The sequence below is a fragment of the Vidua macroura genome, chromosome 2 (genome assembly GCF_024509145.1).
Source record: "Vidua macroura isolate BioBank_ID:100142 chromosome 2, ASM2450914v1, whole genome shotgun sequence".
NCBI lineage: Eukaryota > Metazoa > Chordata > Aves > Passeriformes > Viduidae > Vidua > Vidua macroura.
In genome coordinates, this window is record NC_071572.1 from 39,682,870 (window position 1) to 39,697,056 (window position 14,187).

Consider the following 14,187-nt stretch of genomic DNA (forward strand, 5'->3'; position numbering starts at 1 on the left):
TCTGGGAAAGACATTTTAATCTGTGGTCCTTAGTTGACCTCAGCACTGCAAGATGTTTATAGCTAACTGAATGGCTGCTTTGTAAATCCAGTAACTGTTGGTGAGTAGAGCTGGGAACCTAAGGAACAGAGGGAACTTGTTTTGAAGTCAAGTTACAATGCATTGTGGAAAGAGTAATGTAAGTTTGTGCACTGAGTATCTGCTTGCCTCATGCAGATATTAAAATTAAAATTAAAGGTGTGTTCTTTTAAGTTGAGAAGTAACTGCTATTTTAATGACTTTTGTAACTAGTTACATCTTTCAGGAAATCCCTGCATCAAAATGATGCAGTTGTCACTACCTATTTATGTTAACAGTTGTAATTTTGAGGGGGTAGGAGATTAAAGAAGAAGAAATTCTTTTGCTATGGAGTTTTGTGAGCACATTGGAATTTTTATATTTATTTTAAAATGGGTTTTATAATTTCAGATGATGAACAAAGCAAACTGGAAAGCTCATCAAGTAGTTTTGATAACTACTATCCTGAAATTGCCAAGGTAATATATATTGTAAATGTCAACTTGGGATATAAAGTATTAAACATAAGTTAGCCACATGAACTTTCAGTAAAGGTAAGGCATTGGCTTGTAGCTTCCAGTCAGTTTGTGGTGCTTGGAAAGCTTAGAAACTCTTTTATGAGGTGTGGTTATTGAGCTTCATTATTTTCTGCTTTTGGAAGGAAACAAGATACTGTCTTGAAGTTTCCTTTATAAATCTTAATATGCTGTTTAAATGCAGCATGTCTTATTATTTTATTAATTCATTATATTTTGTGTTGGTTTATTGCATTCAGGTAAGTGTTAAAGTGTTTCTGTAGAAGTCTAGTTATACTAAAGTCAAATTTTATTTTTAGACTTAGAAATCTGGAGCAGCTTAAAAGCAGTGATGAAGTGAATGTATTTTAAGATGCTTGTGTTTATAATGAGCTGGCAGGTCCATGGATGCTTCCTGTGTTGCTATGGTTCTTGCTTTTCAATTTTTTTCATAGAGAAGTGTGATGTAAACAAGCATGAAATAAAATGGAACAAAATAGAAAATAACAGTAACTCTTCCTCAGCCCATTTGCAGAGTTTCAGTTAAATCAGAGTGTTGTGTGTTGCAGTTGGTTTTTTGAATTTTGTAAAGGAGAAATTTTTCTTAAATCACCCAAGGATTGAAACTGGTGACCTTTTTTATTGAAGCTGCAGAATCCAAAATCCTTCCTGTTGTCTTCCTTACTCTTTCTTCTGTGTGGTACAGCCCCGAATATTGAAACTTTTCTGCTTAACCATTCTGTGGAATGTTCTCCCTTTTTTTTTTCTGAGGATCTTTCAGATTTTGTTTTTTTCTGAGGATATGTCTGACCTAGTAACTCCTCCTGAAGGTAGTGCAGCTTATGAACTGAGAATAAGCAAACCAAATTCTATTTACTACAGTAGCTAACATATCAAAAGATCCAGTCAGAATACATTAACAAGCTTTTAGCACCCAAATTGGTCGGCTGACTTAATTCTTTCTGTTACTGCTTTGTAATCAATTTAGCACATGTACACAAAAAGCTATTATATGATAATCTATATGACTGTACTTGGAAATTAATTGGGATTGTGGTGCATATAATCAAGGCTTCCTCGGACGGGCTGTAAGCATGAAACAGCATACTTGCATGAGGCCATGAAAATTTATTTCAGAAATAAATACGAAATTAGATGCTCTTATTGTGTGGAAGATTTTTCTTTCTTCATTGTCAGTTATTATAATGCTTATGGTCCATATTCTTTACAGAGGGGACTTAACTACAGGGCTGCATATAGTTTTAGTACTACAGTTGCCACTTCCTGTTTCCATAACTTTTGGATCAGAAGCATGCAGCTCCTAAAGGTCGTTATTTTTTAGAATATTATTTTTGCTTAGCTCTTTAAGCACTGGCATGTTTTATTATTATTATTTATTCCGTTGTTATAACCTATTTACATTTCTGTTTCCTTCAAAATATTTTTTTAAATTTCCTCTTCTAATTCACCTTTCCTAAAGATTGCCTTTCAAAATAATTTGCTCTAATATGTTTTCCTAGACTTTTTTATTTCCTGAAGAAAATGACAGGGAGAACGCTGTCCATTTGCATTACTCTTTGTGTCTTAACTTGATTGCTTTAGGTAAATGGTGTTTGTTTGGAGGATTTTTTGTCCTTTATTCTTTCTTGCCTTGTCTTTTCAGCTGTTGTTTGGATTTGGTTCCTTTTTCCCCAGTGGAAGCATTGCAAGGCATTGGGCTTTCTCTAGAGGAGTTTATAGCTGCTCTATTATTTTTGTTGGTTCTAGGAGGAGAATTTCACAATAGCTGACCTCATATCCTTATGAGGAGAGAAAAATTCCTTCAGGGGTGATTGTAGAGCACCTGACAGTAGGGGAAAAAACAGACTTCCTAGGAAGGGTTTAACCCTTGTGAGCACATACATCTCTAAGCCTTCATTTTCCCATCAATAGCTGTTAGTTCATAACATAAACTGAGGAAGACGGTACTTTGCACTTCGGTGCATAGATGCACACACAATCTGTCTCAATCTGTCTTTCCTGCCTATTTCATGTTCCATTTATCTGTAATTTAACTATCAAGAGTGAATGAAGGGATTTTGTAGGAGATTTTTTTTGTGGTTGGTTGGGGTTGTTTGTTTTTGTTGCGTTTATTAATCTTAAAATAAATTAGACCTCTGTAATAGCTGTGACTGTCATGATCAGTGTGCCCCAGCACCTCCTTAACTGTTATACTGTTATTGGTCCCAGAATACCTTGAGGTAGGAAAATATTGTCTCAGTTTTACAGATGAGGAAATAAAATCACAGAGTCACTGATGTGCTGTAGACAGGGTTTATGGTAACATGCATTTTCAATTCTTGAGTCCTGACAACTGCCCCTGTTCTGTCAGTCAAAAATGCATACAATCATCTGGTCTTTGTGCACAAAACACTAAAGAATCTAAAACCATTCAAGATGCTTTAGCTGAAGTAGTTTCTGTCTGGCTCCTATGGCTAGGTAATCTTCCTCCTCAGTTCTTGTCACTAAATATTACCTTTGTAAAACATGCACACCACTTTCTTGCCATTCTTAAACTTTTTCACATTTCCTGTATTTCCCAATTATACCAGTTGTGCAGCAAGCTAATTCTGCCAGTACTCTGCTGGTACTGACTATCTGGGTCGTCTCTTTCACAGCAACTCTCCTCTTTTTTTCTTTTTATGTTAAAGTGAACAAAGAAAAGTAAATCAAAACCATTGGAGCATTTATATCCAAAATAGCACCTCAGAATTTTCTCTTCTGTATTACATCCTCTAAGCCAAATTCTGTTTTTTAATTCCTGTTATCGAGCTAAAAATATGGTTATGAGCTCTTAGAGATTGTTCTTTCTCTTGGGACCTAGTAAAAGTTGCTTCAGTCTCCAGCAAAGCAGATGTAGACAGTAGATCACTTCCTGCTGATGGTCAGTGATGAGCATTTTGGATTTGTAACTTCTTTTAACCCATACAGGCTGATCCAAAAAGAAACACCTGCCTGTAATGTAATATTTTGTATCCTTGTTTAGCCAACTGCTACTTTAAGAATGGCATTTCTCCTGCATGGGTAATTTTGGTACATGCATCTGTTCATTCGTCGTGTCCTGTGACTTTAAAAATCATAGAATGCTCTTTAAATAATACCTTTTTCAAACAAAGGTAACCTATGTATACCATCAGTTTTCACATTCTATTTTGTTCCACTTCACTTTTGTTTTACTGTGAATAGATAGTTATCCACAAATCCCAGTGTACAGTGAACTCTGCAAAGTAACTTCTAAATGTGAGGGGTTTATCCTTTGGAAGTTTTTGGGTTTTCTCCAGCTACCCGCAGGAAAACCGCTTCTTTAGCAGTAGAGCTCAAGGAAAGTTAAAGAAAAGCAACCAACCAAAAGAAAATAGAAAGTGAGCTAGGACGATGTTTCTTAATTTAGGTGATCTCTTGTTTTCTCAGCAATCCTATGGTCTCTCTGAGCTTTAACCTGCAGTCATACTATGTGTTTTTATTTAAATAAAATAGGATTATGAAAATTATTGTTTAAGGAGACAGATATATGAATTACACTGAAGTGTACTTCCCATGAGCTTGGAAAGTTACATGTTGTTGATGTAAGATTTTATACTTCTAGGGCTGGTTAGGAGAAGAGGCTCTCACTTTGTGCTTAGTCATGTTTCATCAATGTAAACTAAGGGGGTACAAAGCTCAATAAGGGAGAAATGAATGCATTAATCAAAAATGTGTGGAGCTTTGAACATCACAGAAAAAGGCATGAAATTGAAGCCCACTTTAATAGTGTGATATCAAGACCTCTTTTCTTATTTTGAACAGAGTACCAGAGAAGCAGAAATCAAGCTGAAAACTGAAAGCAGAGTTAAACTTTTTGCCTTGGATCCAGATGCACAGGTTAGACTTCTTACAAGGAAGCAGGGGTATTTTATGTTGATCTTTTTAAGATGAAAGCAAACTTATGTTTATTTTTCTTTTCTCTTTTTAAAGAAACTTGACTTTTCTAGTATTGAACCAGAAGTTAAGCCATTTGAAGAGAAATTTGGAAAAAAAATTCTTGTAAGGTGTAATGATTTATCCTTTAATTTGCAAAGCTGCGTTGCAGAAAATGAAGAAGGACCAACAACAAATGTAAATAATTAATCTAATTACTTTCTGTTAATCCAGAAATTAATGTCCTTATGTTTGGTTGGCACTATCCTTAATGGCAGGGATTCCTTGTTGTGATTGGGAAGTTTATATTATGGGGATTTTTGCTCTTTTAAATCAAAATGAAGACCTAAATTGTACATAAAGTACCTTTGCTGCTAATATTCTTGTTGGGTGGTGGAGAGAGAAATTTTTCTTTCACTGTCTTTTACATGTTGTCAGTAATACCTAGGCTGATGGCCATATGTGCTCCTGAAAATGTTACTTATCTTTTTTCATACACATTTTTACAGTGATCTAGATGCCAGCACTGACACTTGATTTTTTTTTTTTTTTTTTGAATGTCTAGGTAGAACCTTTCTTTGTCACACTGTCACTATTTGATATTAAAAACAACAGGAAGATTTCAGCAGATTTCCATGTTGATTTAAACCACGCCTCAGTAAGGCACATGCTGTCCAGTGCATCTCAGCAAATGATGAATGGCAGTGGTGATAGCTTACACAGAATTCAGGACATTCATGAAACTGTCTTGCAATATCCAAAGCAGGTAAGAGCTAGGAACCTGAAGAACTAGTAGGATTTTAGATACAAATTTCCTACATGATTTCTTTGGCTTTCTATTATGCCATGTAAAATGTGCATTTTCCTTCTTTATTTATCTTTTGTTTTATTTCTAGGGAATATTTTCAGTCACATGTCCTCATACTGACATTTTCCTTGTGGCTAGAATAGAAAAGGTGTTACAGGGAAGTATTACACATTGTGCTGAACCATATATGAAAAGCTCAGATTCGTCAAAGGTATGTTATTTTCTTCTGTGGCATGAAAAAAATGCTGAGGCAAACCAGATTGATTTCAGATTAATAACTACAAATCAAAATCTTAGTTGTTTTATAGTAAATCCATGTAACTGGATAATTTGATTTAGTAAGCTGTAGTTGTTTCTAGTAACTATTATTACATTACAGATAAAGGAACATTTTATTGGAAACATTTATTTCACTTTTTATGATTGTGACAATATAATTTTTAGGATGTCTTTAAGTAAACTATTCTGACAAAAGAATAGTAGACTTCAGTGTGAAAGTTGAGTTGAAAATCGTTGAACAGTGAAATGTTAAATATAGATCATAACTGTGTATTTCTCTTAGTTAATGCATCTTGCTTAGTGTAACACAGTTGACAGTTTCTTTGTCTTACTTTTTGGTGACAATAGTTTATTGTAACTTTATCTGCACTCCTGCTGTTTTTTTTTTCTCCAGAACCACTGAGATCATTAAGCTTCTGGTTTTATATATAAAGTTCTTTGGAGATTTGCTAGAACCCCAAATCACTTCTGGAAATAATCCACTGGAACATCTTAAGTTTCCAGGAATCTAGGATGGTGTAACATTTTGATGTTCTCTGAAACATAGCTACAAAAAGTTTTGTTAGTTGCTACTTCTTGTTTGTCAATGAAGAAGCAGATGTTCAGTGTTTTTGATTTACAGCTATGCTTAAATAGCCAGACCAGCATACAAGAGAAACATGGTTTTGTAAGCAGTATTGGCTACTATTGACGTTCTGCCTATTTTCAGCTAAGAAGAAACAGTTAACTTTCAGTCTCTGCAGGACAACAATTCTTTCCTACAAATTTGATGCTGGCTAAGCTGCATGTAAAAAACCATGCATTTTTCACTTGGTCTTAATATAGATCAGCCTACTGATTTGTTTTTCCAGGAATGTGTGAGTTATTTTTCTTCCCCCCAGCTATTGTTGGAAAACAGCAGCTTTGTATTTTAGGAGTTTGGTTTTGATGTTGACTGTTACTGAGTTAAAATAAAACCTGAACTGAGTGTAGGTGATTTTGGTGTCCTTGGGCCTGAGCCATGTGGGGAGGTTAAGTAAGCACAGGTGGTCCCACATTTGATGCTGGGTTCTAGGCTTGTAGTTGCCCTGTATGATGGGAGTAGACAATGAGAATGCTCGTGGTTAATTAACTTATGCTTTCTAGCATTCAATCACTTCTAATTTTATACAAATGAATGCTTAGTTTGAATTTTTCTTCTATTCTTGTTCTCAGGGGCTACACTGTATTCATCTGAAACAAAATAGAACAGTACCAGCTATATAGGCCTCCATGTGGGTCAGTGTAGGGAGTGAGTTCCAGTTCCCTGCAAAATTACTACTCTGGACAAGAAGAAGGGAAAATGAAAGCAGCAAATTCTACAGCCAAAAATAAAATCACTTTTTCTTCCATTAAATGTTGATTACAATGATTTAATGATCATTATTTACCAAGGTTTTATGCTTCCGAGTGCTATTTCCCTCTTTTTTACAGGAAAGTGTAATGGAGAGTTCTCTCAAACACACAAATAGAATCACGCTTATAATATCAACAGCACAGATCAGGGATAATATTCAGGAAGTTTTACTCTGTAGTTGGTTTTGCCTCTGGCAAAGAGTTTTGCTCTGTGTGGACACATGGGAAAAGCTGATTTCTGGAAAAGAGAAGCTCAAGTGGTTCAGCTCAGTGTTGAACATATCAGATCAGTGGGTTTCTAGCTTCTGATTGTTGTATTTGTTGGTTCTGTCTAATGGAGGTTTTGTTCATTTAAACGTTAACAAAGAAGAATTTAAACTTTTAATGAGAACAGTGTTGCACAGGGTTGTCCATGTGATCTTCATACAACTCTTCCCCATAGCCTGTGTGTATTTGCAATACAAGTCTTGCAGAGTATTGTACTACTTACTCTGTAAGAATGTGTTCTGGTACATAGGGTGAGTGGTGGATATAGGTGGGGAAGCAAGTGAGAGGGGAAATGTGGAGGTTTTTTTTTGGAGTTGGAGTTTTATTTTTAAAAACAGTTTAATTTTACTCTAGCTTTCAGTCTGTATTCTGTGTATAATACTATTTCTCATGCTTAATCAAGTATTTTTTATCAGAAATGTGGATGGGTCTGTTTACACCCATGAAATGCTGTGAAATCAGCAGGCTGTGCTTAACCTGAAATGAGTAGTTAAGAGGCATTATCAATTGTCTTTCCCTTCACATATTTAGGATTAATCTATAATCTTCTAAAGAAGATTTTCTAATTCATATCAGTGTCAATATGTGGGTTTTTTTCTTGAGTACTAATGGTTCAGAAAAATGTAGCTTTTCAAATATGGCTATTTCTTATGTCCCTTGTAGGTTGCACAGAAAGTTTTGAAGAATGCTAAGCAGGCTTGCCAGAGATTAGGTCAATATAGAATGCCTTTTGCCTGGGCAGCTAGGTGAGGACAAATCTTGTCAATCTGTATTTTTTTCCTAACTTTTCTCTAACATGGTTTTTTGCATCTCCCTTCTTGTAAAACTTAATGTGCTATTTAAATTATTTCTTCTTTTGCTTTCAATTAACTGAAGATTTCCAAAAATCATACACTTCAGCTCTGTAATAGGAAAAAAGTTATAAACATACATTATTATTCAAACTGTTGATATTGCCAGCTGTCTTCTGTTAACAATATTTTTATGTTATTAAAGATGAAATGGTTCACACCTATTTATTAGACTGAGCTATTTATATGTTAAACTCATCCACAATGAGTAGAATAATAAATACTTAATGAATATTAATGAAGGATGGTGCAGGATATTCTGATTTGTAATAAAAAAAATCCTGAAATGAATTTCAACACTTTCATAAACTCAGCTAAAAGCAGGATTTTTACTTTCAGGACATTGTTTAAAGATGCCTCAGGAACCCTGGACAAAAATGCAAGATTTTCTGCTCTCTTCAGGCAAGACAGTAATAAACTCTCAAATGAAGACATGTTGAAATTATTAGCAGATTTCAGGAAGTAAGTCTGATTTTCTCACTTGAAAAAACAGAAACAAAAAAACAAACCTAAAACCCCTCACTCCTAACCCACACAATATTTTGTTATGGTCTTGAACTGGAATATCTAATATTTTGATGTATGTATTTATACATGTCTTTCACATCAAATATAGAATCTGTATAAATATAATTAAGGCCTTCAAACAAGCTATAGATCTTTGTTTTACAGGATTTGGGGGCTATAAGCAGGACTGAAGTATAATCCCACATGTAACATGCAGTCAGAATCATATCCTGAAGTATCTCTATGTTTGCACAATATGCTCAGCTGTTTCTCAAAGGAAAACAAGTATGAGCATAAATAATCTGTTCCCTGACCTTGGGCAGGGGATGCTGGCTCTCAGGGAAAGGGATTCAAGCAAGTCTCCAGTCCACCTTCCTTGGAAATGTGTGTGTCTCAGGATACCTAAATAACAGAACATTTTTACCAAGTATTCTTAAAGATTTCATTGTTTTGTGTGCAAGGCTTATGAGTATTAACTTGAACAATCACTAAGCACAAAATGGGCTATAGTTTCTTCTTGCTTAGCAAGTCTCATAAGGAGATGAGGTTTGCAATAGATTTTTTAGCTCACTTTTAGCAAGTGGCTGAAAGTTTTGTTGAACTTCATGTAGCAGTGGAATATACTGGTACTCTGTTGGGATTTTAGTTGTTGAGAATTTTAGATTTTTTGTGTTGGTTAAGTACTGATTTTTAAGAGAATATTATATTTAACTTGAGATTGTAGAGAAAGTTTTTTTAATTAAATAGTAGAACTGAGATTATAAGTATGTAGTTTAATTTAAAGTGTGTGATATTACAATAGACAATAACAGTACTCCTTGCCATAAACGCTATTACTGGAATTGAAACAAACAGTAAATTAGCCTGCCACACTACTTTGTGAGTTAAGGGAGTGCTTTTGGTTATTTCAGCATCCTGTTTGTGGAACCATGTATAGTATTTCACAGGAATTCCAGTAAGAAAGGGGTTCTAATGTCTAAGACATATCTGTTGGAATTAGAATCCTGACTCCAGCCAGAAGATTGATTTACAGCATGGGATTGCTTTTTGGGAAAACTTTGCATCCACTTGCTGTGCAATAATATTAAAAAATCATGCTGCTGACTGTCTTTACTAATAAAGGGTTCTGCATGGTTTTGGCATGGAAAATATTTGTACTTCATGCTTCTGAAATAGCTACACCATAACATCTATAGTTGGGTTTTGCAGGGCGAATTGTTAGTCTAGAAAAAGGAGGAGATAGAAACTTGCTGATTTCTCTTCCCCCAGGTTTATCTTACTGCCATGAATACTTATCACTGGCAACTGAAATGGAAACTTACTTACAGATTCCCTCTTTGCTGCACATGATAGTGAGTTACTACATGGCAAAACTTGCTTTTGAAAAAGTGTTTCATTTAAATTTAAAGAAAGAAAAAGTCATGCTTTTCTGTGACCTCTGACACACTTGAGTGTCAAGTCTTATTTTTTTTTCCTGAGAATTTAAAGGAAAAGAAAACAGTGTGTCTAGGCAAAAAGCAAGACCACATCAGTCATGCACCCTCAAACCACCTTTCCTCTCATACTCCTATTTCAGGATATTACTTTTGCCTCTGTTTCCTATTATCTTTTTTTACTGGCATCTGATTTGCATTTAGCCTGACTTTGAGGGATTTTTTTTTCCTTCCTACAGACCTGAAAAGATGGCCAAACTTCCTGTTATTTTAGGAAATCTGGATGTTACAATTGACAATGTGTCACCAGATTTTCCAAGTAAGTATTAACACTGTTAAATGGACATTCAGGCTTTTTCCTCTTCAGTTCTTTATTTGTTTTTTTTTTCTATGTATTTTCAGATTATGTTAACTCATCATACATTCCCATGAAACAGTTTGAAAACAGTACCAAGACACTCACAGCGTTTGAAATAGAGGAGTTTGTTCCCTGTATACCAAAATGCACTCAGCCTTTTACTATCTACAACAATCATCTTTATGTTTATCCAAAGCACTTAAAATATGACAGTCAAAAGTCTTTTGCAAAGGTGAGTAGAGGAAACCTGTACCACCTTCTTTCTCAGGTTTAGTTAATATTGTTTACATATTTATTTCTGTGATGATCCTTATGATTAATTGCTTGGGTTTATGTTTTTAACCACCGTTTTAGGCTAGAAATATTGCAGCGTGTGTTGAGTTCAAGGATTCTGATGAAGAGGATTCTTTGCCTTTAAAGGTCAGTCTTTCCATTTTTGTGGCTGATAGAAGTAAATAGTGAGCAGTTAGCTAAGTAACAGTAGTACTTTAATTGATCTAGTTTGGGACGGTGGCTTGAGAGTAACTTCTGGATGGTTTGCTTCTGATGAAAGAAATTTCTAAAGAGTCCTCAGAGCATTTCATGTATTTAATATTTTTTTACAAAAATTCCAGGAATAAACTTGTTGCAAACAAGGGTATCTTATACCTGCTCCCCAGTAAGTTAAAACATTAAAGATTTATTTCAACTGCAGAGCCAAGCTCCATTTTATGAACTATCACAGTATATAAAAGGTGCCTGGAAGAACAGAAGTAGAGAAATGTAGAGACATCCTGAAGTGAAATCACAGGTCAGCTCTACTGCACAGCAGGCAGACTAAACATCATGTAAAGAAACCAAGTTAAACAAGTTAAAATATTTCAAATTCTAGGTGAGACATTCTAAGCTGAGAGTAAAAAAGGATCACATGGTCTTTTTGTTCTTTTTTTTCCTTTTTTCTGTTCTTAGTGTATCTATGGTAGGCCTGGTGGACCAGTATTTACAAGAAGTGCATTTGCTGCTGTTTTGCATCACCATCAAAATCCAGAGTTTTATGATGAGGTAAGCTGCCTTTCTGAGGAAACTTGAGTAGCTCAGGTACTATGTAAGTTTCAAAATACAAGAAAATATTAGAGGATTGCAAAGTTCCCAGTTAAATCAGGTTGCCTTTCTAAGGACTTTGTTAAAGTTTTGTGTGTTTGATTTGTGGTCTAGCTTCAAATAACATGCAACCTGGAATTGCTTTTTAAATGTAGAACCAATGTCAGTGCTCTAGCTGAAAAACTTCTTCAGAGATTTCTTTGCCTTTCAGATTAAAATAGAGCTGCCCACTCAGTTACATGAAAAGCACCATTTGTTGTTCACATTCTACCATGTCAGCTGTGATAGCTCAAGCAAAGGGAGTACAAAGAAGAAAGATGTTGTTGAAACACAAGGTTTGTACACTAATGCCTTACTTTCAGTCATTACTAGGGAAATTTTTTTGGAGTATGCTTATCTGGTAACCCATAATTTTTGTGATCCACATAATGCTTTCTAATTACATAGGACTGACTGAAAGATTTTATAAAATATTTCTTCTAATTAAAATGTTTCAAATTTTGGTTTAGAGTGTCCATCGAATGTACAGTGGTTTTCAAAATCAGTGACAATTATTTTGTGCTTTCAGTGTTTTGTAGTTGTTTGAGTTCAAATCATTTGGCCTTTACAGTAACATTTTCTATTTTATGAATTACATATCAGAATTATTTGGTAAGACTTTTCTTGTAAGGGTGTATGTGAAGTTTCATAATATTTAAAATTACTTGCCTTTCATATTCTGTAGTTGGGTATTCTTGGCTTCCTTTGATAAAAGACGGAAGAGTGGTCACCAATGAGCAACAAATCCCAGTGTCAGCAAATCTTCCATCGGGCTATCTTAGTTATCAAGAAGTGGGTGTTGGAAAGGTATGTTGTAGAAAATGGCTCTAATCTTAAAAAAGAACCCAAACATAGTAGAGAGAAGGTTTGGTTGTAATTCCCCAGTCTGCTGATAAGATTTAAGTAATTTTCTAATAGAATTTATTTTCTTTTATAGTTGAAATGGAATGCTTAGCAGAAGTCAGATATCCGACCTAGAGGAAACAAATAAACCCAAAGAGAGAGACATGGGAGAAAAAAAAAAAAAAAGTATTAGGACAGGTTGAGTCAAATTCTTCTAAAAATCAGAAAGTTGTTACATACTTCTGTTGTTATTTAGCTGCTACAATTAAGATATGCTTGTGTTTCATTTCCTATAGTAATAATTTACTAGAAGTTACAGTAATTTTTAAACATTTAAAATTATTTTGAGTTTATGAAGGTATGCAAATAATCTGAAGTCCTTTACTTTTTTAGCATTTCATGCTGTCTCCTTTCAGTAAGTCCTTTATTCCTGAACAAGTCTTCTTCTCACATCTTGATTTTTGTGATCTCTATACTTCACAAGTAAAATTTATGGTTGTATTTTTCAAAGCAGAAAGCTTGCATAATTGTATTGCATAATTGTCATAAAAACCATACCAAGGAGGATACAAAATGAAAATGTGATAGGGAATTTGACGAAGTTTGAATGCAGAGATAAAATTGACTAATTTTGGAGGAAGAGACCTAAAAACAACAGCAAGAGGTGCTGCTCTCCTCCTGTTCTACCACCTGGTCTTTTTTAAACTCTGCTGTAAGCTTTCCAACCATTGTCTCCTTCACATCATTCATCTTCTCACGTTGTAGGTGTATTCTTTATGCCTCTGCTGTTTGTCTCTGCTCATGCCCATGGGTAGAATGTTAGGACCAATATGTCTAGTAGTAGATTTAGCAATGAAACCTCTCTCTAACTGGCTATCAGGGTCAGCATTCTCATTCTCAGTTCTTTGGAAATGGGATGAGAAGGAAGGACTGGCTGCTACCTATCAGTGACATATGTTAAGTTTTAAACCTCGTGAGTATCTGTGGAAATCCTTGTGTTATTTTTCTGAGAAAACTAGTAAATATTTCTCGCTAGTCAGAAGTTTCTTTGCAGAGTTGTAGGGGAAACACAAAGTCTGTGACTCGCTGAGAATCAATTTTATTAGCCACCAAGGAAAATACTGTGGGACTTGTAAAATACATTTTAACCTTCATAAATGCTTTTGGAAATATTGCCTGCATAGTTTTCCTTTTTTTATGACTTTATTCATTGCACACTGCATTTCTTCAACCTGTTTTTTTTCTCTTTTTGAAAGAAGTGTTGTTAATGGTACTGTTAATTGTTTTATTTTAATGTACTACTACATTATTTTACTTTTCCCCCTCGTGTGTGTGCAGCATTCTGGTCCTGAAATTAAATGGGTAGATGGAGGCAAACAACTGCTAAAAATATCCACTCATCTGGTGTCAACTGTGTATACACAGGTGAGTTATAAAGCAAATTTAATTAGAGATCTTTCTAGGAATTACATATATTTATAGTATGTATATACAGTATATGTGAGGATTCTTAAACTCGGTATGCTCACCTCTTTTTTGTCTCTTGGGCTTTTCTCGTGGTCTCTTTCTTTTACATCAGATGTGAAAATCAGATCTTAAATGGAAGCTATTCAAAACATGAGCCTTTTGTCTCCTGTCATCCATTCCAGTCTAAATTTTCCAGTTAGATGAGAGGTCATAGTTGTCTAAAAGCTGTTTACTGGCATGTCTGCAGAGCAATGAGTCCTGTTAGAGCTTTTCATAGAAAACATATTATGATAAGTATGCTATTTTCTGCATGCCAGTTGGAAGCAAATACAGGCATTTTGTATAATGGGTATTCAAAAAACACTTGAAATTT

At 34.7% G+C, this 14,187-nt stretch overlaps 1 protein-coding gene across 1 annotated transcript in view; it reads left to right on the forward strand.

Annotated features, from left to right (window-relative positions):
* Positions 1-14,187, forward strand: part of DOCK9 (dedicator of cytokinesis 9) — an 82,859-nt gene that overhangs the window by 27,148 nt on the left and 41,524 nt on the right. The window contains exons 9-22 of the mRNA XM_053969856.1: positions 469-536; positions 4,398-4,472; positions 4,566-4,706; positions 5,074-5,274; positions 5,405-5,527; positions 7,900-7,982; positions 8,427-8,549; positions 10,267-10,346; positions 10,430-10,617; positions 10,740-10,805; positions 11,334-11,426; positions 11,677-11,800; positions 12,190-12,311; positions 13,686-13,772. Coding sequence (XP_053825831.1) covers positions 469-536; positions 4,398-4,472; positions 4,566-4,706; positions 5,074-5,274; positions 5,405-5,527; positions 7,900-7,982; positions 8,427-8,549; positions 10,267-10,346; positions 10,430-10,617; positions 10,740-10,805; positions 11,334-11,426; positions 11,677-11,800; positions 12,190-12,311; positions 13,686-13,772 — 1,574 coding nt within the window. The remainder of the gene's footprint in view (positions 1-468; positions 537-4,397; positions 4,473-4,565; positions 4,707-5,073; positions 5,275-5,404; positions 5,528-7,899; positions 7,983-8,426; positions 8,550-10,266; positions 10,347-10,429; positions 10,618-10,739; positions 10,806-11,333; positions 11,427-11,676; positions 11,801-12,189; positions 12,312-13,685; positions 13,773-14,187) is intronic.